We start from the raw sequence: 27,001 nt of genomic DNA, 5'->3' as shown, positions 1-27,001 counted from the left end.
TCTCGTTCTTTCTCTTTCTCTCACACACATTTTGATATCTAGCCCAGTCCCAGGTCTCCAGCTTCTTTTGCTGATCTTGATAAAATGACTGTTTTGCTTTTAATTACAGAAAGCAGGTTTTCTATCTACTGTGTAGAAACAAATAAAAGGCCACTGAAGAATAAGGAACCTCACGAGGATCATTTCAATGGTATACTGACTATTTTCCAAAACTGAAATGGAGGCATGTGGCCAGTCGAATGGAATCTGCCAATGGAATTTGCCATTGTTTTTGGCTTTCCAGGACCTTTTTGGGTCCTTTCCGGGACAATCCTATGGTCTGACTTGCTCATTCATTCCTGTGGGGCAGCCTCTAAATCCAACTCTAGTCCTAAAATGGGTCTACCTGTTTTCAGGTACGCCTATCGGTCAATAGTTTGGTTCAACATCATTCCATCATGGTTTGGGAAAATATTTCCTTTAACAGGTGGGCTTTCTTCCCATTCATTTGTCCACATTTAAAGATCTCTGCATACAATCCCCAAAGTTTAATCAGGAAATAGAAAACAAACACCAAGCATATTCATATAACAAAATTCTATACACCAGTCAAAATGGAAGAAACTAGTTACATGTAACAGCATGGGTGACTCTCACAAAAACAAATTTCAACAGAAGGAGCCAGACACAAAATCTACATGGTAGGAGGTCCTTCATAGAAAGTTCAAACTATAGGCAAAGCCAAACCATGGTGTTATTCATGAGGATATGAACTTTGGAGAGGCATAAGCCTGGCCTCCGGGATGTGGATACCGGCTGTCTCGATCTGGGTGGTGAATACATTACAGTATTACTTTGTGAAAACTCTTACACTAATAATTTGTGCACTTTCCTGTTTGTATTTTATACTCCAATAAACAGTTTTTCCCCCTTGATTTATGTGTCATTAAAAAAAATCCACATCTCTTATCAATATTCAATCCAGCACATTGCTGATAGTTTTACAAAACTATTTATTAGGTATGGATAGACCTCAAGAGTTGGTTATTTTTTTTTAATGTTTGACGAAAAAAAAATCAATACATGGGGAACTCTAAACTTGGTCTTGTACTAAGGACTGCATTTCAGTGTCTTCAAATGGATCCAAAGATCAGCTTGAGAAGGTTTACTTTGCTAAAGAAGCCTTTTCAAAGACTTCAATCCGGGGGGAGTTTAGGAGGCTTGCTTGCCCTGTCCCAATCGATCCCCTTTCCTTCCTACAGAGGGGGTTTCCAGATCATCCTCTGAAAAACTCTGGCTTCATGATCGAGGCCCCGGGCCTGGGGTCTCATTTTCGAGGTCACAAATAAAAATGCAAGTGAGAGAAAAACATGAAGGGGGGAAAAAAGTATTTTCCCACCATCTAATGCAGCTCAGCTCCCCAGGGGGTGGCGTGGGGAGGAGGAGGTTAGCAGTGATCAGGAAAAGAAAGGGCAGGGGATGATAATCGTACTGGAGAGTCACAGGGAATCGGAAGAAGACAAAGGCAGCCAGAACTATCTTATTTATTATAAAGATACACAGTGAAGAACAGACCCGACTGTATACCGAAGCCCGGAATGGTACATGCCAAATGTACAGTACTATACATAAAAGTGCATTGTCACAACAGGTTAACAAAAACGTTTCTTTTCTTCCAGAACTGTAAAAGCCTCCCCCCCTTATCTCTGCCCCTGGGGGCCCAGGGCCCACCTGTTCCCAGAGGCAGCACCAAGCACAGGCACCGAGGGCCGGAGCCGGGGAGGGGCGACGCGGGGACACTGCGGGTGGGAAAGGCACGGTCACGGCTACCAGCGAGACGACACAGTCTGAGGACCCACGGGGACGCAGGGCGGACGCTACGGAGCACCGAGGCTCGGGGAGGTAGGGAGCACCTGGAGGACGCTTCCACCCCGGAGCGGGGCAGGTGCGGGGTCAGGTGCGGGGTCAGATGTGGGGGCGGAGGCAGGTGCAGGTACAGGGGCAGATGCGGGGGTGGGGGCAGGTGCAAGGGCAGGTGCGGGTGTGTGTGTGTGGGGGGGAGGTGTAGGGGCAGGTGCGGGGGCAGGTGCAGGGGTAGGGACGGCTGCAGGTGCGGGGGGGAAGTGTAGGGGCAGGTGCAGGGGCAGGTGCACGGGCAGGACAAGGCGACAGGGCGAAGCAAGGCTAAAACTCCTCTAAAATAGAAAGGCACTTTCACATGTACATACTACAGATGTACATCGACACGATTAGGTGACAGTCACAAGCAGGAAGCTACCAGCACTGTGAGCAAACCGACAGAAAAAGGACAATACTGATTTATCACGTGGGCAGGAGTCCCCCTCGAGTCCGTAGGTAATAGCAGTCTCTCCTGTTACACAGCCACTGACTATACTTGGAACACCTAGCACAACCATCACACTACACACTGGACTTGGATGAACGCTCTACCGGGGGCATTCACAGACGCACGGCTTCTAGATCTCCTTGCACTAAACAGTTTCTAAGATAAGCATTATGGAACCCAGTACAATTATTTAAACATACAAAAGTCCCTATGTAATTCAAGATACAGGTACCCATCTCGATCATACCACATGGACTATTGGTGGTGGTGGTTGTAGTTTTTTTTTTTAAAGAAACTACAGTAGGGGAAGTGAAAGCTCGATTTCCAGTTTGTCTTACTGATCCGAACGGAGGAGGGGTGCCAGTCACCCTGCACCACGCCTGACGCCCCGGTCCAGCTTGGAGGTTGGGTTTGCAGCTCAGGGGAAGCTCCACTGAGCACCCGGCTGAGCCTTTACATCTAAGTTGTTTCGCCAGCTCCACCGTCAGTGGCGGGGTAACGCAGGGCAGGACTCAGTCCCCAGCGCTCTTCTTGCATCCGTGGTCTCTCACTACTGTGGTCGGGAATAGAATGAACAGGATCCCAAATCTGACGTCTTCTCTAAATCCTCAACAGACTTCTGGGCTCTTTATTTAAATTCCAGTTAGGTGACACACAATGTGGGCTCTTTAAGTTTAAATTTTAGAGGCTGTAATGATGATATTAAAGTTTCTTCATTTTGTAGACCCCGTGTCGCTCCCAAAGCCGAGGAGACCACTACCCTTCCCACTTGTATCTTTTCCTTAATTAAATTATAAACCCATTTTTGGGAATGGCAAAAAGTACAAAGAAAACTCTTGACCGATACCATGTGATCTACTCTCTGGTGGCTCTTCACGCTCACTGCAGTAGATTAAGCAGGACCCTGCTGTAAATTATTCCATGGATGGCTCAATGAGCACCAAAGTCAGATGACATTGTGTGAAAAAGTGCAAAACTGTTGAACAAAAGCGTTGACCCTGAACATGGATCCAGAGCTCTGCAAAGGGCCATTTGACTGGTTCAAATAATCTACAGAACACTCATCAGAAATTCAGCATCTTTCTCTCCCTCCTAACGATCCTCTCCCAACACCCCTGACCCAAACCAAAAGGCCAACGCGGTAAGCCTACTTCCGCGAGCTCTGTGGAAGGGACCCGAGCAGTTCTATCAGCTGTGAGCCTATATTCTGGTGGAAGTGGAGCCTGGTGATCTCCGTAGAGCCATCCTTTGCCCATCATCAAAATGACCCCCTTCCCAAACTGCATGAAAAACAATATGATCCTTGAAACTAGGGGCAGAGTATCTCAGGATTCTTTCCTTTCCCCCCATCCCTTTGCACCTTTCCTCCCCCCACGGTGTGCTGCACCTGTGGCCATAGAGAAGGGCATGTGGCCACGTATGGGGTGAGGCCTCTCAGCTTCAGAAGCTTTTAATGAGCTTATAGGGTGTTATTCTGGACACTTTGTGAAGCAGCCACCTTGTCTTATCCCTGGAATCTGAACACTCTTACTAAAACAAATTAAGAATAGGTGAGCCTTATTCACTATGAGGTCACACCCTTCCTTGGGGATTGGGGGAAAAAAAGAGAAAAAAAAAAGGCAGTTCTCAGGGTGTCAACAGGGGCATAGGGAGAAAAGAGAGAGACACGTAAGGGAGTGATGCGAGAACATTAGAAGTTCCTGCGAGAAGGCACAGCCTCTGAGGCTCTGAGGCTCTGGAGCAGCATGTCCTCTGCTACCTAAGGGGGCAGAGTCCTAATTTGGTGGTTGGAAAGGCGACCCTCATGTCATCAGAAGTGTAAACACTGAAGAGAGGAGGCACTGGGCAGGATCACCAGGGAGAAGTCTGAAGACTTCTGAAGAAGTCTGAAGAACTTGCAGGAGTAAGATTGGAGTGAAAGCTTGTGAAAGACGCCTCCTCTCCCCATACTAAATTCAACATGCCTCGCTCTTTGGATGCCCTCTGTTCACATCTCACTCTTCTATCAAAGATGGAAAATAGTTTTAGAGAAATCCTTTTTATTTCAGTTTCTAAAAGATTTAAGGTCTCCCCTCCCTCCTCCTCCACTGATTTCCACTTTCATTCCCTGCTTCTGTGTCCCCATATAGCAATAGAGTTCTTCTGGAAAGAACTGGGAGGTTATTGAGGAAGGTTTCAATTTCCTAGGAATCTGGGAAGATTGTTGAAAAGGCTTAGTGCTACTCAGAGCTCAATCCTGGCTGTCTCCCTGGTGTCTCAAGTTGCTGGAGGACCACTAAAGCTCAAGAGAAATGGTGAGGGGCTGGACAAGATGCTGAGCCGGGCATCGTTTTCAAAATGGGCAAAGAGGATATTGAAGAAAAATCAAAGATTTAAAAGCTTACCATACCTGGAAATACTTTGGGAGAAAAAACACCCCTCCCCCCCAAACACAACTCTCCATTCAGTCCATTTGTGAAATTAGGCCACTGGCTAGCAACCACAAGTGTGACTTTGAAAGGTAACTCTATCTCATTAATTTAATCTCTGTCTGCATTAGAATGATTAGACTGGCAAATTGAGGGAGAGATCACAGTAATGATCTTGATTTTTAGGACAGATCCTCCTCCTTTCCTGCAGGAGGCATTCACCAGTGGGTTAACAGGTTCAAGTCTATACTGTGTTGCTCTTAGGTGGGCAGGCAAACGACTGCCACTTGGAATCCAAACCTAGAAGGGAATCAATGGTGGTCGAGAGGGGTTAGTCGGGGCCATCCATTTCTTCTTTAAAAAAAAAAAAAAGTTTCTTCATCAGTAGGTTCAGTGAGAGAGTAGATAGGATGACATCAGCTGCTGCTGGTAGGAGAGGTGATTTGTACCTTAGTAAAAACAACTGAATTCGGAGCAACTTTTTTAAGACAGAGGGGAAACAGAAAATTGTCTTTGTGCCAGGAGGCTGGAGAAAGAGGCTCACCGGACTATCTGAGTTATGTAGAGACCATGTGGAAAAAAAAAAAAAAAAAAAAGAAAAGAAAAAGAAAAAAAAAATCTGGGTTCCAGGGTGCCATATTGGAAGGAAATCACCCTGGAACCATGAGGTGACCCTCCCACCTTGGTCAGCGTGGCTCGTACTCCAGTACCGTAGCCAGGTCTGGGTTGGCTCAGAGAGACCTACGGAGAGCAGAGCTGGGGCTTCAACTTAGGTTCCGCAGACCTCTGTAGGGTGGTTAAAGGGACCAAAGTCATTTAACCAGAAGGGAAGGCTGAGTGAACCAAGGGCTTGTGTGCCGCTTGCATTCCCCATTTCCAGGGGGCGATCACAGAGGTTTAGGGGAGCTAGAAGTATTTCCTAGGCAGTTAGGAACAACAGATTGCTGAAGGAGTCTGTGGAGCAGGGTAACCAGGAAGTCTTTAAAATTAGACTGTTCTAGTCCTTCGTGAATGCAGGGGATGGGCTTGGAAATCTTCCAGGGCCTGGTCAGGCTTGTGAAAGGAGTCACACCAATGGCTCTGGAGGATTCTCTCTCTCTCTCTCTCTCCTTTCCTAGGTTCAGTTCAGGCAGTAACTGTTGAGGTTCTGACCTCTTCCTCTGAGCTTTTAGCCCGGACCCAGGGAAACGACTCTTAGGAAAGAGGCAACCATCCAACTCATTCAGGCGGTGGGCCGCAAGTCCCACTGGGAACGTCCCACTGTGACAACTGCAAGTCTTAGGGTGAGCGGGACCTGGGCAGGGGTGCTCACTGTCAGCCACCACACAATGCCGACAGCACCTTTCAGCCATTACCCCCACATGGCACAGACCAACACTGGTTCTACTCCAAGGCCTGGAACTCCAGATTCTTGTGCCTTCCGATCCAGACATTTAGGACTCACCCAGGCTACACTAAGCCTGAAACGCCATACAACGCGGAGAGCAGAGCGGTGTTGCCTTCATTACGAATGGTGCAGCATTGGATTTTCAAGTAAATCTAAGTGTTTCTATTGTCTTTAAAATGACATATGTCCAGTTATTAAAAAAAAAAAAAAGAAAAAAAATTACAAAATACAAATGCCCGTGTTAATTTAGCTAGTCTCAGACATTACATTCGAGAACATAGAAAAGCCGAAAATCTCCAGTTATAAGCACAAAACTAAGGAAAGTTATGGATCACTGACTTTTGTCACTAATCCATATATATATATATATTTTTTCAAATCACCTCCCCATATGACCTGGCCCGGCTGGTCTTTACATTGTGCAAGACTTGTCTGTTGGACCTTGGGAAGGTGGGGCAGGTCCCACGGTAGGGTTTGTTTTTGGGAGAACGGCCGGTTTGGGCCGCAGCGCTGGGGGTTTCAGCTGCACACCCATTCGGGGCGCCACCAGAGGCTTGAAAGTACTCATTGTGTCACTGGAGGAGCTCGTGCTACGTCGAATCTGAGGCTCTGAGCTCCTGAGGGCAACGTTGTGCAAGGGGCTGAGAGATTCTGTGGAGGTGGCGGGGGTGGGCACGTTCTTCACTTGTTCTAGGGTATCCAGCACCACGTCGGGGGCGTGCTTGGCTGTGCTCTGTCTCTCCAGTTCTCGGAGTTCATTCAAAGCAGTGTTCATCGTCTCCTCAATATCCTGTTGAAAAACAACCGGAGGGGGAGACCCAAGAGGCCCAGGGTTAGGACTGAGGCACAGAAACCCATGCACTTGGTTTCAAAGCAGACAGGCCAGCACAGGCACAGGCACCGTTCCCACCTCAAGCTCTGTGGAGTTATCAGCACGACGCCACCTCACACAATTTACTTCGACTCTGGATGCTGAGGAGACCAAGACCCAGCGTGCGTGGAGCCGTACCTCAAACGTCTGCCGTGCTAAGGGTGCCAGGCAGACTTCTCGTGATTTCTACCTTACATGCTGACTTACCGTCCAGGAATCTCTTTCAACTTAACGGTAAAAGGTAGCTTCACTTTAGATACTGCAATGATTTCTCAAGAAATACATGGGGCTGGGAACGAAGAGCAGGCTTCTTTCACTCATTTAACAAATAATTTTGAGCACTTGCTATGTACCTGACTGACTCCCAGCAGTTCTTCAAAATTCAGTTTTAGCCTTTCCCTGAGGCCCCTGTCCAGGGGATCTTGGTGGAAGTGGTGCTGCCTCATAGAGGGCATTTTGGTAATATGCTGTGTATTTTTTTTTTAAAGTGTATTTATTGGGGATCCCTGGGTGGTTCAGCGGTTTAGCGCCTGCCTTTGGCCCAGGGTGCGATCCTGGAGACCCAGGATCGAGTCCCACGTCGGGCTCCCGGCACGGAGCCTGCTTCTTCCTCCTCCTGTGTCTCTGCCTCTTCTCTCTTTCTATGTCTATCATAAACAAATAAATAAATGAATCTTTAAAAAAAAAAGAAAAAAAAAGTGTATTTATTTATTTGAGAGAGAGGCGAGTGTGCCAAGCATGAGTTGGGGGAGGAGGAGAGGGAGAGGATTCTCAAGCAGATTCCCCACTAAGCGCAGAGCGCAATGCTGGGCTTGATCTCATCACCCATGAGATTGTGACCTGAGCTGAAATCAAGTGGGTCACTCAACCAACTGAGTCACCCAGGCGCCCTATGTGTATTTTTAAACACCACAACAATGGGGTGGCATTATTGGCATTTGGTGAGCAGAGGTCATACATACTTGATATGTTTCAGTATCCTGGAATAGTTTACCTGCAATGACTTGTCCCACATCTTGTTCAACTCCTGAAATGTCCTTCAGACACTTACGTAGGTGAAAAACCTGTTTATAATAACCTGAGTCCAGACCCTAACTCTGTCTTATATCGATATGCATTTTTAATTGTTGTATTTATGATAACCATATATGTAGGTGAAAGTGTCTTACTTGTTTCTTTGTCTTCTGGTGTACTCAAGCATTAACCAAAGTACATTTGTTTTAATATTTCTTTGTAATTTTTTATATTTATATGCTTTATATGTCTTTTCAAATTAGGCATATCATCTACCAATTTATTTCACATCTACCAATTTATTTGAAGGGGGATTACAAAATATATATTTTAAAAAGGTAGTGTGTGCTCCACTGATGGATAGATAGGCAAGCAAAATGTGGTATATACACCAATGGGATATTATTCAGCCTTGAAGAGGAAGGAAATCTTGCCACGTGCTACAATATGGATAAACCTTGAGGACACTAAGTGAAATAAGGGGCCAGTCATGGAAAGACAAATACCATATGATTCCGTTTATGTGAGGTAGTCACACTCACAGAGCAGAGAGTAGAATGGGGGTGGCCAAGGGCTCGGGCTAGGGGACGGGAGAAAGAGGAGTTGTTCTTCAGAGGGCATAGGGTTTTAGTTTTGTAATTTGAAAAAGTGCTGGTTTTAGTTTTGCAATTTGAAAAAGTGTTTCACAAAGTGTGAATATACTTTACAGAACCATACAATGAAAAATGGTTAAGATGGTAAATTTTACCTTCTGTGTTTTTACCATACACACAAAGACCAAAAGTGGAGTATTGTATGAGACAGGCGGGGTGAAGAACCACTGCCCCAGTCTGACTGACTTGCCTCTTGTCTACACTCCCAGGGCTTCTTTCGCTCACCTGGAGCATAAGCCTCATGGCACTGCATAATGTACCCGATTTCCATATCTGCCTCCCTCACAGGATTGTAAGCACCTTCAGAAAGCAGCTGGCTATTGATTTAACTTTGCTTCTATGAAGCCTGGCATAGCACCTGGTGCCAGGAAGCACTCAATAAAGGTTTGCTAAATAAGTAAACCAAGATACAATGGTCACATATGGATACTGTCCATTTTTTTTTTTTAAACAACCCATCAGGGACTCCACTGATTTGTTTAATAAGAGAATGTGCGTGTTTTTTGTATGAACACCACGATGGCAGGCTTACTTGTCCTCATGGGAAAATCTGAAGATGAGAGATGGAAAGATAAATAAAGGACGCAGCTGGAAGCTGTTTTGTGAGGATGACATCACTTTTCAAGTGATTATTTTCGCATGTGATTTCTATTTGATGCTAAACATACGGATTTTTAAAAAAAATTTTAACAAGTATTTGCCCCAGAGACATTGAGCAGAGCCTGGTTTATCTGTTGAGTTTTTGTTTTTATGATATACAATTAAAGGATTTCCTGGGGCGCCTGGGTGGTTCAGCTGGTTGAGCATGTGACTCTTGATCTCAGCTCAGGTCTTGATCTCAGGGTTGTGAATTCAAGCCCAGCATGGAACCTACTTCAAAAAAAAAAAAAAAAAAAAAAAAAAAAAAAGGATTTCCTGGTTCTAGAAGCAAAAGGGTTAAACAGACCTTGTTATGCCTTCCTTCCTACTCCCAAGCTCCTAATTCCCTATCTTTCTAACCTAAATCCTGTTTCACCTGCTCATTATAAGCAGTGATGTTACGGATTTCTCAAATTGTTAAATTCAGCTGTAATCAAATATCACTGGTTCTATATAGGTCTCCAAGGACCCTGTATAGTACATCAAATAGAGAAAACCATAAGGTCAAGTCTTCTTGATTTTTGCTGAGAAACTGTTGTACATTTAAAATTGGTTTAATTTTTTAAAAAACACATGGAGCCCCTCACAATTTAATTTACATCCAAAATTTTCTTTAGTTAGGACACTGGTAATAGCTTGGAAATTTGTCACATCAGTGCAGGTCTCCTTGGGTACTCTTTATTAAAAATAATCCATCCTTAGTAGTTCCTCATGTTTGTTCCATTTATTTCTCATTCTCGTTTTTGATTGACTTAGTTCGTTTTTAAGCTTCAGGTGCTAGAAGATGCTTTAGACTAAAATGGCAAATCCCGAATCCAGTCACCTCTTTTGTCATTGGTGATACCTTTATTTTCTGATGGCCTATGCTAGGGGGAAAAACACTAGGGGAAAACTGGCAGAGTGATGGAAAAATCCATTAATCAATCTTGTTTTACCTTTGTCAGTTTTAATCATTAGGAAAAACTATAAAGTCCTCTGCACTACGTGTTGGGAAGTAAAGAGTGACATCGGACTCAGACCTGCCGTTCTTCCAAGGGCTAGCCACGATCTATCTCTCCTACTATTCACGAACTAATCCAGCATTTCTATTAAGCTGAAAGGGTCATGTTTCACATACACTAACATTTATCTGCTTTGGGCTCCCTATTCTTTGTATTAATTTGTCTAGTTTATTATCTTTAGCATACTTTCAGGACCTGATAGGGCCAGTCCTCCCTCATTATTATTCTTTTTCAGATTTTTCCTAGCTATTTAGCAGTGATGTGTTTGAATGCCCTGGGTCCTACATTTCTGGCATGTCTCTGTTTAAATCAACACAAACCTTATCACTTGGGTCCTTCCAGTAACACATGGTTCTTCTTTTTCTTTCCTTTTTTTTTTTTTTTTTTAAATTTATTCATGAGAGACACACACATACACACACACAGAGGCAGAGACACAGGCAGAGGGAGAAGCAGGCTCCCTGCAGGGAGCCTGATGCCGGACTCGATCCCAGGACCCTGGGATCACACCCTGAGGCAGACGCTCAACCATTGAGCCACCCAGGTGGCCCACAAATGGTTCATCTAAAGAGATCCTTAGGCCTTAAGAATGAGGTAATTTCTTTTCTGTTTTCTTTAGTTGCTTCTCTACAAAAACCATGACTACGAACAGTAAGTCTGCATACCTCCTTCATCACACCCCAGGTATGTAGCACGTGCCATCCCATGACATGCATCCTACCTGAGCGATTGTCTCTGGGTCCAATGGCTTATGGTCATTGAAGCCTGTGTATTGGCCTGACGATGTGGACCTTCTAATAGGAGGACTGTCGATCTTCTTGAGGGAGTCATGCCGGCTGATATTGGTCAGGCTACCATGGCCTGGCCGGCGCCTCCTCTCAGGACTATCATTGTTGAGGCCACGGTTCTGCAGCAGGCCCCGGGGGTGACTGCTCAGGCTTGGGGAACCCAGGTCAACTGAGGAGTTGGAAAGAGCATGCGGGGGGTGCAAGGGGCAATGGCCATCACTGGTCCTGCCAGGACGCCTTACTGGAGGGGGTGGCTCTCCTCTTTTTCTTTGTCTAGACATACACAAAAAGAGAGAGAAAACGGGATTTTATCATCCTGGGCAATACGACAAAGTTGCGGGTTCTGTGGCTCCTAAAAGCCCTGGGAAAAGTGGGGGTTCAGGGATCTGATTATCAGACTCCACCTACCTGGCTAAATAGCCGTCAGAGTGACGGTCTGTTGGGGAATTCATGTCCTTGGATGAAGACTTGTCCTCAGTGACTGGCCCACTGCTGGCCTCACTGTCAGCTTTTTGGCTCAGGGTATCTGAAAATGTATCATCCCTGAAACACAGAGGATCAAGAGTGAGGGTCTTTTGTTAGATGAATGGGAACAAAATAAGTGATGGCATTTACATATCGAAGTCTTTCCCTTATCAATGACTTTTTCCGTAAGAAAAGTAATACAATTTCATTGCAGGTCAAGTGGAAGATTCATATATACAAAAAAGGGCAAATTCACAATCACCCAATATGACATAACAACCAGACACAACCACTGCTAGAATTTTAGAAAATATCCCTCACGACTTTTTATCTATGCCTGGGTAAACATGTAGGATGTCTGCATGTATGGGTATGGTATTTATACTATAGCTACCTATATGTTTATGTAGTTGAGATGTATGTGACTGTATGTTTGTATAAACACACATAATATTTCTTGGATTCTGAGATATACATTTTAACATTCTTTTTTCTTTTTCTAAAATTTTGGCTGAATCATTTCATCGCTGTATACATTTTATATAGTATATTTCTCTTTTCCTTGAAAAACTGCTCTGAAATTCATGCTGCACTGTGAAATATTATATTCATAACATAGGGATTATGCTGTGCATATTATTTTTTTTCATTTAATATATATTATGGCCATCTTCTCATCTCTTTAATTTTTTTTTATTTGTTTAAAACAGATTTTATTTATTTATTCATGAGAGACAGAGAGAGAGAGGCAGAGACACAGGCAGAGGGAGAAGCAGGTGGGGAGCCCGAAGTGGGACTCGATCCCGGGATTACCACCTGAGCCAAAGGCAGATGCTCAACCACAGAGCCACCCAGGTGCCCCAGATATTTTTAAATTACAGCAATATTAAAAAAAAAAAGAAGCTTGAAGATGATTCTCTTTAGATATTAAGTCAGTATCCTTCCTCTGGGGAATCTGGAACTGAAATGGTAGTCAGACAGCAAGAGATGAGCACCACTGGTTTTAGGATTAGTAGCACTACTATAGCTCTTAGAGCTAATCTCCACATGGGTTACTTTTCTAAGACTTGTCCTCAGTGACTGGCCCACTGCTAGCCTCACTGTCAGCAGCTTCAAAAGGCATTTCTCACTAGCTCTTGCTCTACATCTCCTGGTGGAGTTTGGGAAATGAAAGCCTGCTGGCCTCGAAGTACCCTATTAGCAAAGACCCAATAGCAAGGTGAAGGACTGGGCCCGGCCCAGCCCAGCCCAGCCCAGCTCAGAGGTTTTGGCCCTGCAATCCCTTCCACTCTTCTGGAAAGACCAAGGTCCATTTAAGCCTAGTGGCTGGAGTCTTCTGGTGGGAGCTCTCTGGCGATGGGAGTGGGCACTACTCACATATCCTGCACCACTATGTACTGGTGTGGCACGAGCCCATCGATGCCGTTGTGCCTGCCTTCCCACCAGTCCTCAGATGCGCGGTGATAGAGCAGCAGGGAGGCACCCTTCTTGAAGGACAGTTCTCTGGCAGATCGCCCGACGTAGTCAAACTTGGCTATTGCTTCTATCGGCTCACATTCTACAAAGAACACACCAGAAGACGGTGAGGGAGAGAGTTGTGACGTAAGCACAAAACACTATGACAAAGTTCTCTAGGAGGCCTCAGAAATAAACAATAGACAAGGCCATTTCCATATCCAGAACGAACAAGGTAGTAAGCAAATCATCAATGCAGGACAAGATCAGGCTTTGTTAAAAGAGATACAGAAAAACATTCTCTTGCTGTCATCAGTTTTTCAGGCCAAGAAAAATGGAACACTGGATCTTAATTTCCACAGCCTCTTACCAGAGATAGAATGACAGTCTAATAAAAAATATTTAAACTTTGCAACATGATGTATGAGATCTTTCCTTAGGTTGTAATATCCTCCATAATAACTCCAATATTATTTTGACAATGATGGAGTTCCCTTGTAACATATTAATAACCATGGATAACATGGAAAAAAATCACTATCCTCGAACACTAGGAAGTTTATGCTTTATCTGCTTAAAGAAAAATCAAGGTTACAAAACCCAGCATATTAAATACTGTTTGAGTACATTTAATTTCTTCATGTACTTTTCTGGCACTATCAAATCTTCCAACTACCACCAACAGTCAAGATAATTTTGTTTTCTCCAGTATCAGTAGTAAATTCTAGTTACCTATGAAACAAGCCTAACCTAGACTGCCCTGTACTCAAAAGACCAGATTCAAATGCTATATTATCCAGAGATCAAAAGATATTCAAGGGGATGTGGTGAGTGAAAAAAACCAATCTCAAAAGGCTATAAAATGATGCCATTTATATAGCATGCTTGAAATGACACAATAGTCAAGACAGAGAACAGATTAGTGGTTGCCAGAGGTTGGGAAGAAATGGCCATGGCTACAAAGGGGGAGCACGAGGGACCCTGGTGATAAAACTGTATGTGCCCAAGTAAACGTCTGCACACACAGAAGAGTGCATGTAAAACTGGTGAAATGTGAATATGGCGGATGGGTTGTGTCCATGTCAATTTCCTGACCGTGATGCAGTTATATAAGATTTTACCATGGAGGGAAGCTGGGATCTCTCTGGAGTATTTCTTACAACTGCATGGGAACCCAAGACGATTGCAAAATAAAAATAATAATAATAAAAAAGATATTAAACTGTGGGCCTAGAATTGGAATTTCAGCCCTGATCTAATTCTGATCACAAAGGTTGAGGGCAAACAAGAGGACAAACTATACAAAACAACTACAAGAGATACTTTTTGTGATTCAGCTTATTGCAAAAAGCCCTTCAGTTTTGAGCCTTAGGATCTTTCCTTCCGTCTCCCCCCATCCCCCCATCTTCACCCCTGCTATCTACAATAGAGGAGTAAACGTCTAATCAGTAACAAATAAAAAGGGCCAATACAAGTGCTAAATGTTCAGAGAAATGTATCTATGCAATGAGCAATACCTCATTTGCTAGAAACTGAGCATGCATTAGTTTCTGAATACTCTAGCATATATACACACCTGAGAGATTAAAACCTGTCTGCCAAATATTTTCTCATGAAATTATCTTCTATTTTGCCTGATAATGAAGCACCGCATTTAAAATAGTTTATTTTCCCCCAAAGATTCCTGAGATATGTTTAACATCTTATATGGAATAATGGCATAAGAAACCACTGGATAACCAGCTAAGTTTTCTTTCTCACTTGATAAAGCTTAGGGATTACCTTATATGAAGGACCTGGGTGAATTTCAGCTATACATTTAAAATAAAGACAAAAAAGCTGCCCTATCTTTTTGCTAGTGGATAATGATATTTTTTAAAAGATTTATTTACTTATTTATTAGAGAGAGAGAGAGAGAGAGAGAGAGAGAGAGAGAGAGGCAGAGAAACAGGCAGAGGGAGAAGCAGCCTCCATGCTGGGAGCCTGACATGACTTGATCCCGGGACTCTGGGATCATGCCCTGGGCCGAAGGCAGGTGCTCAATCACTGAGCCACCCGGGTGTCCTGTGGATAATGTTTAAGGGGAATAATTATTTCATATGACAAAATCACAATACTATAATCTACATGTAGTGTACTTCTTAGCAAACTAGGAGTAAAAATAATTTTTAAAACAATAGTTTAAGTCCTTTAACAATTGACTATAGCTTTCAGATCATATGTTAGCACTCTAATATTCCCCCTAAAGTTGTATATTTAATTTTAAAAGATTTGACAGAGAGAAAGACCATGTGGGGGAGGGGGAAGAAAATCTCAAGCAGACACTGCACTGAGGGTGGAGCCCATGCGGGGCTTGATTCCATGACCCTGACATCATGACCTGAGCTGAAACCAAGAGTTGGCACTTAACTGACTGTGTCATCCAGGTGCCCCTAAAATAATATTTTTTATTAAAACAATATGAATAGCAGCTTTATTAAATATCTATAAATCTGCTTCATAGAGGAGGGACTATAACTTTATATTCAAAGAGCTGACTTTATAGCTTGTTTTAAAATTGCAGATAAAAATAAAGTCCTGGTTGATCAGAGATGACAGATGCCAACTTTTTATAACCCTAGTTCTCCTCGGGGAAAGAAATAAACATGTTCATGGTACAGGGGACATGAATAAACATATCCATGGGAAGGAAAGAAGACGTGCCCATTTGTTAAAAAGAACTTCATGACATGTAATTTGCAAATTCCTATGTGAACATGCCCATGTAATTTGAATTTCATTTTACTGAAAAAAAAAAAAAAAAAAGGAAAGATACCAGCTCATAACATAATGGGTAGTCTATGTACTTGTCAAAGGGAAATGAAGAAAGAACCATTAATAGTCTTTAGACATTAATAATTAGACATTCAGTCATACATTGTCAATGCTGGCCAAGGGCTATTTAAGACTATTTAACAGATACACATGTATTTTATCATAATTTCATAATCATGCACTCTATGCTTGTTATCTCTGTTTATCTGTTGAAACAACTAGCAACAGGAATATCAGACTCTGCTTATTTAATTCAAACGTGGGGAGATTATGAAAGAATGGCCCGAAGAATCATAGTACATTTTTATTGGTAATTCTGTATCAACTAGTAAGTCTGAGCAATTTCATTATTTTAACTCTTTGTATTCCTGTGGGAGTCATTTCGCAGTCAAGTATCAATCAATAAGCTACTTATACACATCTTAGTCTCCTATTGCAGAGCAAGTCAATCTTAGGGCACTGTGATGCACCATATCCTTTCCTATGGAGTTATATGGTCTTTAAAAGGTCATGCAGAGTCTCTGTAGAATGTTGCTGCCATCAATAACAGTAAGAATGAACATGATAATTTCATTTTCCTGCATGGCTATTATAATTCTGTGTAAAGGGGAAAAAGAATTCAGTACAGCTGATTTTCTGACTGTCCGGTGTTAGCAAGTCTTGCATTTCCATGTCTTGTCATCTCATATAAAATGCTAGTCCATCGCATTTTCTCTTTGGGACCTTGCCGTTCCTGACACTTCCCCTCCTAGATCTGTTACCCACTGCCCTTGCAGGTGATGGTTTTGTTCTATGAGCCTCTCTTTCAGAAACAAAAGCTACCCTTGTCTAGTGATAGTATGTCAGAGAAAGGAAAATACAATACCTGGATACCACAAGGATAATCAATAATCTTGTTAATTTAGCTACAGAATTTTAGAGGTTGGCTGTGTGCAAGGGTATCTGTCCTTTGCAGGCAATGCTTTTCTTTCCAGCAAAATCAGGTGAACATGGTTAAAATGTTATCGAAAACATAGAGCCCTTCAGTGAAACTTCTCTTTTGTAGTCAAGAGGTAAGAACAACAAACAGACGGCAGACTGATGTTTGGGAGAGAGATGGCTGGGGCTTTGTCTTAGCTTTCCCGACCACTTGGGAAAGCAAGGAAACAGACATGACATCAGTGAGAAAGGAATAAATCATATGGAGAAACAACTCGAGACAAAAGGGATGGTGGCAAGGGTAGGGCCCAAAGACTTTCAAAAGCAACATCACAGAAGTAGAAGCTCTCACTGTAAAGAATTTCTTCTAAATGAAGTTCTGAAAATATCAATTCATCTTACTTTTGAAAACATAAAGAAACTTTTTTGGGGGGGTCAGATGTAACTTTTCAATATGTAATCAAATAAGGAAGTTAAAATGCAATGCATGCTGAAGTGAAACAATTAATTTTTTTTTTTTTAGAGCCAAGGGTGGGAATTAAACATTCTGATTACCCTCTCACTGAAATCAACAAATATCCTGGATTTAAAAATATCTTTGTAATTACATTAATAAGCTACCATGACAGTAAGGAATATTAAAGACAAAAAAACTCAATGAAAGTGGGAACCCGGTGAGGTAAGGAGAATACTAGAAAATGTGAGTCAGTTTTCCGTGAGGGCATTTTCCTTGCCTGGTTAACTTAAGCTTTTATTCTGGACAAAAAAAACTAAGGGTCTGCTCAGTGTAGAGAGAATGTAAGCCCCCCCATAAAGGATCACACTCTCAGTGTCACAGTGAGCTTCTAGTTCTAGAAATCTTCCTCCCTCCTAGCCCTCTATACTTCTCCATACATCATCCCTGCTCCCTTCTAGATTTAAAAATAGAACCTATCTCAAACCTTGGAACAAATCATCTCCAAGAATCCCAACCACATTCCAGTCCTCAGGTAGGTTTTGCAGTTTAAAATCACACTGCCTGGGTGGCCTGGAAGACCACAAGCTAAAAATTCAGTATGGTCCCAAGTTGGTTGGTTGTGCCCCAGGCAGAAGTAGATGAAAAGCCTTTCTGGAGGAACTTACCTTCAACTGAGTCTACAGGAATTCCACACGGTTCTAAGGAATACATAAATAGTTTATAAAACATGCTGGAAGATAAGACTTAATGATCAAGAACCCATCCTCCAAAAAAAAAAAAAAAATCCAGGAAGACTGTAGATATTAGAATGATTAGAATCACACTTCAAAAAAATGGAAAAGATCAGTCTGAGTTAAAAGCAAAAGACTGGGGCAGCCTGGGTGGTCCAGCGGTTTAGCGCCTGCCTTCGGCCCGGGGTGTGATCCTGGAGACCCGGGATAGAGTCCTGCATCAGGCTCTGCCTCTGTCTCTGCCTCTACCTCTGTCTCTGCCTCTGCCTCTCTCTCTCTCTCTCTGTGTGTCTGTCATGAATAAATAAATAAAATCTTAAAAAAAAAGCGCAAAAGACTGTAAAAAATGATTAAGCAGCTGAAATTGTCGAAAAAAATTATAAATATAAAACTCACTGGATGGGTTTAAAGCAGATTAGTCATAGCTAAAGAGAGAATAAAAGGATCAAGTATACAGCTGAAGAGGTATTAAGAAAAAATTGGCAGCTTTATATGTTCATATATTAAAAAAGTGTTGGGGCGCCTGGCACAGTTGGTTGGGAGTCCAACTCTTGCTTTCGGCTCAAGTGTGATCTCAGGGTTGTGAGATTGAGACTCGCGTGGCATTCTGTGCTCAGTGCGGAGTCTGCTTAAGACTCCCTCTGCCCTACCCCCAGGTTGCTCACTCTCTCAAATAAATGAATCTTAAAAAAAAAAAGTGTCAAACGGCCATCACTGAAGTGCCACTGGCTAAAATGAAGTTTAATCCTTTTGTGAGTTCTGACTGGGGCAAGAACCATAAAAGGCATTTCAATGCACCCTCTCAGATTCACAGGAAGATTATGTCATCCCCTGTTTCCAAAGAGCTGAAACTAAAGCGCAACGTTTGATCCATGCACATCCAAAAGGATGATGACATACAAGTTGTATGAGGATACTACAAAGGTCAGCAAATTGGCAAAGTTGTCCAGGTTACAAGAAGAAATATATCATCTTCATTGAATGAGTACAAGCAAGAGAGGGAAATGGCACAACTCTTCACGTGGGCATTGACCCTGGCAAAATGGTTGTCACAAGACAAAAATTGGACAAAGGCTGCAAAAAGATCCTTGAACATAAAGTCAAATCTTGCCGAGTAGGAAAAGAAAGGAGCAAACAGAAGGAAGTGACAACTCAGAAGATGCAGGAATAAAGTAATCTTACATATGACTTCAAACAAAAACTGTTAAAAAGAAAAAAAAAGTGATGAAAACTAATGTTAAAGATTAAACTTGTTAGAGAAAGAAAAAAGATCTCTAGAGAGAAAAGTATAAAAGTTTGTTGAGAGACATTAAATTACTAAAAATATATCTGTGGACTGGAGGACTAAATATTATAAAAACGTCAATTCTCTCCATGTTAATATATGTCAATTAGTGCAACTGCAATCACAACCCCAACAGGTTTTTAGTTTTTTGTTTTAAGAACTTGAAAAACAGTCTAAAATTCATGTGAAGTTGCAAAAGATCAAGACTTCTTAAGGAGAGCAAAGTCAGGGATCTTGATCTACCAAATATTAAGATTTATTAAAAGGTATCAAAATTAAGACAGGAGGGATAGACAAGTAGACCAGTGGAAAAGCAGAGAGCCCAAAAAGAGACTTGTGCAAAGAGGACAAGTCGTTTATGCAGAGCTTTGGAGAAAGGACAGTTAATGCCGGGACAACTGTGCATCCATATGGAGAAAAAGGAATGGATTCCCAACCTCACGCCATACCTCCAAAGAATTTCCTGGTACAATAAAGACCTACGTGTGAAACAGAAAACCCAAACGCATTTAAAAGAGAATATGGGGGAATTATCTTCATACCTTCATTCAGCACAGAAGGATTTCTTAAAGGAGACACAAAGTGAAACAACCATGAGGGAAAAGATTGAGTAACTTCAACTCCTTTAAACGCTCCTTGTTCAGCAAAAGACATATTAAACACACGAAAGACAAATTACAGGGCACAAGATATTTGCAAAACATACACACAATAAAAGACCTGCTCTAGACCCACCAAGAACTCTTATAAATACAAAAAAAAAAGAAAAAAAAAAGCCAAATCAAATTAAACCAAGCAAAAAAAGCCCAGATATGTGAATAGTGGATAAATGGGCCCTAATAGAAATTTCACACACACACACACACACACACACACACACACACACACACACACAAAGAAGAAATCAAAGCACATAAAAGTTAGTGTATCCATATGAAATATATATATATATTTTGGAACCATATTTTTTATTTTCTGTATTCTGACATCTGGGGCCTTGCTGCTGCCAGAGGGACTGGCCCTCCCATGGTTTCCCAAATCCTACTGAGAATGTAAACAACTCTGTCTGTTGTGTTTCAAATACAAACCAACCAATTTAGAGCCTACACTGCAACCATCTCCTCTGGGTCACTAGCACCTGCTCTAATCACCTGGGCCAGGTAGCAGACAACCAGAGGCAGCCCCTCTATCCCAGAGCCTGCTGAAATTATTCAAACTAGCCAATCTGAAACCTGCTTACCCTGCCTTGCCTGTTCCTTCCAGCAGAAACCACAGCAAAGACTCCTGCCCCATTGCTCCTTCCACCTCTGCCTCCTGACCCACCTTGGTGCTTTCTGTTTGGCTACCTCTCGCGTGATGTACCCTTTTCTCTTGGGTACTGTAAGTAACAAAGTATTTTTTTACTGGCAATCATCTCCTGATCTGTTGTCCTTACTACACACCAAATTTTCTATTAATACTCTATATTGTAAAATAACATCATCAGTAACCAGAAGAATGCAAATTGAAATCACAAGATACCATGATGCATGGTAATATTGGCAAAGATGACAGTATCTTATAAAATTAAGTGTCGATGAATACGTCCGACTGGATGGCTGATACACTGCTGGTGGGGCTGGGTATCATCACAACTATTTTCAAAAATAGTTTGGCTCTATCTAGTGAAGTTGAAAACAGGCTTACTCCTTGGTGCGTATATCCTGGAGAAACTCCTGTACACTCGCAGTACTGCAGAAGCATACATGTTGAAAATATACATTACAACACTGTTTTTAATGGCAAAAAATAGAAAATACCTCACATATTCATCAATAATAAAATAAGTACACCCAGGAAAAAAATAAAATAAATACAATGGAATATTATACAGTGGTAAAGTAAGTGATTATAATTGCATGCAAAAATGTGGGTGAATCTCGGGAACATAATATTGAGTAGAAAAAAAATCATGAGAAGTATATATAGTATGATTCCATTTACAGAAAGTTCAAGAAAATAAAAAATGAAACAATAAACCATTTAAAAACACAAACATATCACCGTTACCCCTCAGGGAGTAGGGAAGGCAATGGTAACAGGGAAGGCAAAGGTAGCGATGTTCTTTTTCTTCAACGTGGTAGTGGTTTGTGGTGTTCACCGTAATAGTATTCTTCATACTTTACCCATATTTTCTAAATATTCTTTTGTATCCTACTGTATCCTTAATATAAATAATTCTAAAAAATGGATATTAAGGTTAGTTTTATAATGATATGGGTACAAGGGCATACCATCTTCGCTGGTGTGGGGCTCTGTACCAGCGTCCTGATCCACTTCCTCCAATGTACCGTGCTCACTGTACGGGCTGTCACTGCAAAATGGAAAGAGAAATTCTTATAAAGTCAAAGGAAGAACTTAAAAAATGAACAACTGCTATTGCAAGTGAAAAGTAAGACTTCGGAATGGCAAAAAGTGGCTGGAAAGCCTTTCCATGAAATGCTGGAGGCTCCGAGGATTATCTGGTCCTGTGGGAATGCAGGTCCCTTCATCTTTGACACAGATAATTCGTACCCACAGGAATTAAAATTGGTTGAATTCTAGGGGAATACGACTATTGCCCTATGGATACACCAGTTTCTGCAAATTCATTTAACACACCTTACTGCATATAAATTGATGGCTCTTGGATTTCTGCTTTGAATTGGCTGCAGCATCTTTCTCTTTTCTTGACACATGTTCATTGTAGATTTGAGAGTCATGATTTTATTCTTTCTAAAAACTTACCTTTTAATACAATCACACTCCTCAAACGTATGCCAGTAAATGGCGTGCATCTGTCACAAATACAAACCTGACATTGCTGTAAAGCCCATTTATATTGCTGGTGTTGGGGAGAAGGGTAACTACTTTATCACGGACTTTCTGTTTAAAATGAACGATGCCAAAAAAATAAAAAATAAAATAAATAAAATAAAATAAAATGAACGATGCCCATAGAGGATGCTATGCATGGGTGAAGGACGTAATCAAGCACATGTTATGGACTCCAAGACTCTCTATTATGGGGTCTGTCTGTAAAAAAGTAGTGACCACAAAAGTCTTAGGATCCAATGTATCAGATAATATTGACCAGACCTCCACATGTCGCTCTTTGATAAAAGGAACAAGACAACAGAACTTACTGATACAGCCCTGAATATTGGCCTTGCAATCAATACAACGATGAAAATAAGATTATGCATCTCAGCAGCGCTGAGTTTTATTCACTTCTCTTCCAAAGCCAAGCTCACTCAGTACCTTGCACACACTAAGTGCTCGAGTAGATACTTCTGAATTCAGGTGTCAAATTTCTGGATGCACCATAGAACTGGGATCTATCATGCTTTGTTGTTTACATTTAGAAAGGAGTGCTTCTGGAAATAGTCAACCTTCAGTTTGTAGTAGGGGCTCCAGGAAGCAAAGCTACTTTTATTGCATGTGACTTCTTAGAAGCAGGAATTCATAGATCACATAGTGAGCACAAACATGTTAGGGTTCCCTGCCTTTGGGATTATTCAACTGACTGCACCACCCCCATCTTCATACTTCATCGGGGACTACACGGCCATATTAAACACTTTTTAATCCAATGGCATAATTAATAATAAATTAGATAAAATAAAAAACATATTTTAAGGATTTATTTATTCATGAGAGACAGAGAGAGAGGCAGAGACACAGGCAGAGGGAGAAGCAGGATCCTCACAGGGAGCTTGATGTGGGACTTGATCCCAGGACTTCAGGATCACACCATGAGCCAAAAGTAGGTGTTCAACCACTGAACCACCCAGGTGTCCCAAATTAAAATATATTTGCTTAAGATGACCAGCACTACTATCATTGGTTAGGATAATACTAATTAGTAAGAATGGATATTATTAAGAATGAAAACATATTTGGTTAACAGGGCTCCTTTATAATGATAAGTCTGGAGTATTTTTATTTTTTAGAAAAGATTTTATTTATTTATTTTAGAGAGAGAGACAGAGACAGAGATAGCAACTGAGAGAGCACAAGCGGGGAGGAGAGGGAGAAGCAGGCTCCCCACAGAGCAGGGAGCCCGATACAGGACTCGATCCCAGTACCCCAGGATCATGACCTGAGCTGAAGGCAGATGCTTAAGTGACTGAGCCCCTCGGGTGCCCCTGAAATTCTTTATATAGAGCCCAAACTATTTCGGAATGAAAAATGAAATCTGTCAGTTCAATCAGTTATCTTTGCCTGATATAACAGTAAAATTAATGCAGCTCCATATAATACATTTTGAAACCATTATTCTCTACAGATGATACAGTAGGGCGGATCCATTTAAAAAGGTATCATTCTCGGGGAAAAGGGAGGGATGAATAGGAATTTCCACAGTAAGAGGCCAGTGCTGTCATGCGTCTTAGTATTCTAATTTATCTCAAGTGTTCCTGCTTCTTCTTTTTTAAAATTGGAATCTTTGGCAACTTACAGTCAATTCTTTTTCTTAATTAAATCGATATCTGTTCTTTCATAATTTTCCCAGGGGTGTGAAAAACTAAAATTCCTGGACTTACCAATAGTCGTCTCCAGCCATACATTTCTCATAAATAGGGCCATCCAGCTCTTTAGCATCTGGGAAAATTGTTTCATGGTGGATGATGATGGTTTTGACAATTTCATTCACATGAGCCTGGCAAGACACTTGATCCTGTATTTCTGGGACGGGCATCAATGTGGGACCAAAACAAATGGCCAGGTTATAAGGGTCCATCATGTTCTCATCACTGTACTGTGAAAGGCTATGAAGGAAAAGAAAAGGGTTACAAAAGAACAGGAGAGAAAAAAAGAAAATTGATGTTTTAGATAAGAAACTTTATATTCTGAAAATAGGGATCCAAAGCATTTTGTTTGGTTTTTATTTTTATCATCAGAATAAAATAATGTTCCATCTCTTTTAAGTTGCCTCAGCAAATTACAAAGAAAATAAAGCAACTTCTAACTTTTCAGCTAGGAAGAACTAAAGGGGGAATATAAATCCTCCTTGCTTAATTAAGTGTAATTTTTCAAAGCCAGAACAGAGCTTAAGATAATTTTGATTACAACGGAGACCAGGATCAAGTAAATGAGTTTCGTTCACAAACACTATGGTGAGGCTCTAAATGCCATTCCAGTAGATGCGGGAAGGGCAGCAGTGAGCTCCATAAAGCCTTGTGGATATCTTTAAAATGTCCTCCCACCTACTCAAAAACATCTCAGATTTCAGTTCTGCCTTATAAATCTTGAGGAAAGCCTAGAGGAAAACAAAGCACCTTTTCTTTGTGACCCCTGAAAGCAAGCAAACAACTTTGGGCTTTATAATCTGCTTCTGGGGAAGACTACCAGAACTACCCAACAGTCAATGTCACAAAAGATGTCGTGGCAACGACAAAACTCCCATTCCTCATAGAGCTGGCAGGCTACAGACTTGGGGGGAAATTTCTGGTTGTCTAGTCCTAATTTGTAAATTCAGGACAGCAGATATTTGTGAGATATTTTCCACAAGTGACTCAAAATAAGGCAGCTCTTTATTGCTCTGCCTGGAACATGTGTAAAAGGTGCTGTTCTAGGGAGAAGCCAGAGACATGATCTTTCCAAGAATCAAATGTCAATTGTGGAAGGAAATGTGAAATCCAGGTGAACAGATGACAAATGGAAGAAGAAAAAAAAAAAGACTCAGTGACATCTGTGGGATGGTGACAGACACAAAGAAAAGGCAATACCACATGACCTGATCCTTTACCCATTTTGGGAAATAAGATAGCCTAGAAAGCAGAAAACACAAAAGGGTAATTTCCTCAGCTAACATATGTCTTTTCCTTCTGCCATTTCTCAAGCATACGCTCTTTAAAGAAGTTCACAGTAAAGGCAACGATCATGTTATGGATCATCTGGAAAATGGATGCACGGAGGAGAAGTGAGACTCAGAATAAGAACGGCCTAATTTTCAAAAGACACATGTGAGCTCAGTGGGGAGAGTCACAGTTAATCTTTCTGGATCTTAAATTTAGTGCTGGCTTGAAGAACAAAATCTTGTTATAAAAATGTTATATAACCATGTTTTGATTTTACAATTAAGGGACAAGAGGCTTTCTCTCTTCTTCTAATTCCTGTCCCAAGCATCCCACCCTAGAGGTTGGGGCTGGTTTCTGCACGAAGGCAGGTGCAGCGAGCCCCAGGGGGCATCTCTGGGCAGAAATGCTGGAAGCAATGCCAGCCAGCTGACTGGTGGCATGTCGTTTGTTCTTCTGTTGAGATACGTGGCAAATTAGATTCAGGTTGCGAGAATTTTCTTGATGCCCAGTCTGCCTTCCTAGGCTATTGCGGTTTATTGGTTCGAAGTGGGTTTTGCTCAGGTGTGCCAGGAAAATTTGGTGAGGACAGCATGTAGAGGGCCAGGGGGAACTCGAGGCGCTCCACACTGGGGAAGGGGGGCACGTGCAAGGAAAGGTGAAGATGGCAACTCTCTGGATTTTTTTTTTCATTTGAGGATTTAATCCTAATGAGGGAATAAGATCAAAACAACAACAACAACAACAATAACAAAACTCAACCCAAGTCACTAACTAAGGAGGGATCATGAGCACCTGTGCTCCAAGAACTTCATCTTTAGCGAGGCAGGTCAAATGCCAAACAAACAGAGAAATTCAGATTCCAGGCTACTTTTCCCTATTTCCAGCCCTATTATGGCAAGAGGGGTGTGCACATGAGCCGAGTGCCTTGCCTGGGATTTGCCATGAACTCTGCAGCTCAGGCCCCCAGCCCACAGTCCCAATGGCTCTGGTTCATGGGGCTCTCTCGAATTTCTGTCTTATGGGTCTTCCAGAATTTGGAAATGATGGCAGCTTGGTCAGAAGTGATCCCACCTTGCTTTTTGGTTTCTGAGCCGTCAAGAACCCCTCTGGCTGGCTGAAATCCATGTCTGCTGATGCAACAGATACAACAGACATAAGGATCCCCCTCATGTTCGCCAGCAAGGGGCAGAGCTCCTCAGGGGTTACCTCTGGATAGAGCTGGCCCCACAGCAGCTCCTCTGTGATGTGCGGCTGCCCGAGCTCAGGCCACTGCTCAGGAGCTCGCTGGAGCTTCGGAGCCCTCCAGCTCGCCCGCCCAGGTCAGCAAGCCTGCAGGTTTTTAAAACCCCTTGGGCAATGAGGCTCCGTCTCTCTTGATCCTGTTTCTAGTTCCTGCTGTCATTTGTGCATATTTTAGCTCCCTGCAAGCATCTCCCCATTGGATGATACCTGGTTTCTGGGGTCAGCCTCGGTGGGTATGATTTCAGTAAAAGTCAGCAGGACTGTAGTAAGTCCCCAAGGCTTGTGAGAACTCTAAACCTCCAAAAAGAAAAAAAATAGAGAAGAGAAAAATACCCTAATTTGGGGGAGAACCCAAACCATGTCAGAAGGAAAAGGCACTGCCCCGAGCTTACTCTTCCTAGATTCTTTTATTTCCAAGGACTTAGCTAGATCCTTGAATTAGCAAGGGGACCCTTAGCTAGGACTTGGGGAAGGTGTTCGTATAGTGGGGCCCATTTTTATTACAAGGAAGTCAAACAAATGAAAAGTCAAGGTGCTTAAATTAAAAGTTTCCTTGAAAATAATGCAGTGATTTTTTTTTAAGGTTTCTGTTACATTGATGCTGAGCCTTTTATAAATATCTTCTTCTCGACAACGTCTTATTATATTGAATTTGCAGAAGTTCTTTTTTGGATCCGCATATAATTCGCATCTATAGTTCCCCTCCTTCCTTGACTTCCACATGAAGA

At 42.1% G+C, this 27,001-nt stretch overlaps 1 protein-coding gene and 1 pseudogene across 2 annotated transcripts in view; one reads left to right on the top strand and one right to left on the bottom strand.

The window, feature by feature from the left end:
* Positions 1-1,507: 1,507 nt before the first annotated feature.
* The window catches only part of SRGAP1 (SLIT-ROBO Rho GTPase activating protein 1), a 266,692-nt gene continuing 241,198 nt past the window's right edge, over positions 1,508-27,001 (bottom strand). For both annotated transcript variants that reach the window (XM_026001787.2, XM_026001788.2), the window contains exons 17-22: positions 23,775-23,999; positions 21,486-21,565; positions 12,930-13,110; positions 11,496-11,630; positions 11,021-11,360; positions 1,508-6,911 (exon numbers count right to left, since the gene is read on the bottom strand). In XM_026001787.2, the coding sequence (XP_025857572.1) occupies positions 6,534-6,911; positions 11,021-11,360; positions 11,496-11,630; positions 12,930-13,110; positions 21,486-21,565; positions 23,775-23,999 (1,339 nt within the window). In that variant the 3' untranslated portion in view covers positions 1,508-6,533. The remainder of the gene's footprint in view (positions 6,912-11,020; positions 11,361-11,495; positions 11,631-12,929; positions 13,111-21,485; positions 21,566-23,774; positions 24,000-27,001) is intronic.
* Positions 18,662-19,098, top strand: LOC112922311 (large ribosomal subunit protein uL24-like; annotated as a pseudogene).

Source organism: Vulpes vulpes, chromosome 16 (genome assembly GCF_048418805.1).
Source record: "Vulpes vulpes isolate BD-2025 chromosome 16, VulVul3, whole genome shotgun sequence".
NCBI lineage: Eukaryota > Metazoa > Chordata > Mammalia > Carnivora > Canidae > Vulpes > Vulpes vulpes.
The sequence above is the reverse complement of the archived record's forward strand: the minus strand, read 5'-3'. Positions and strand labels throughout refer to the sequence as shown.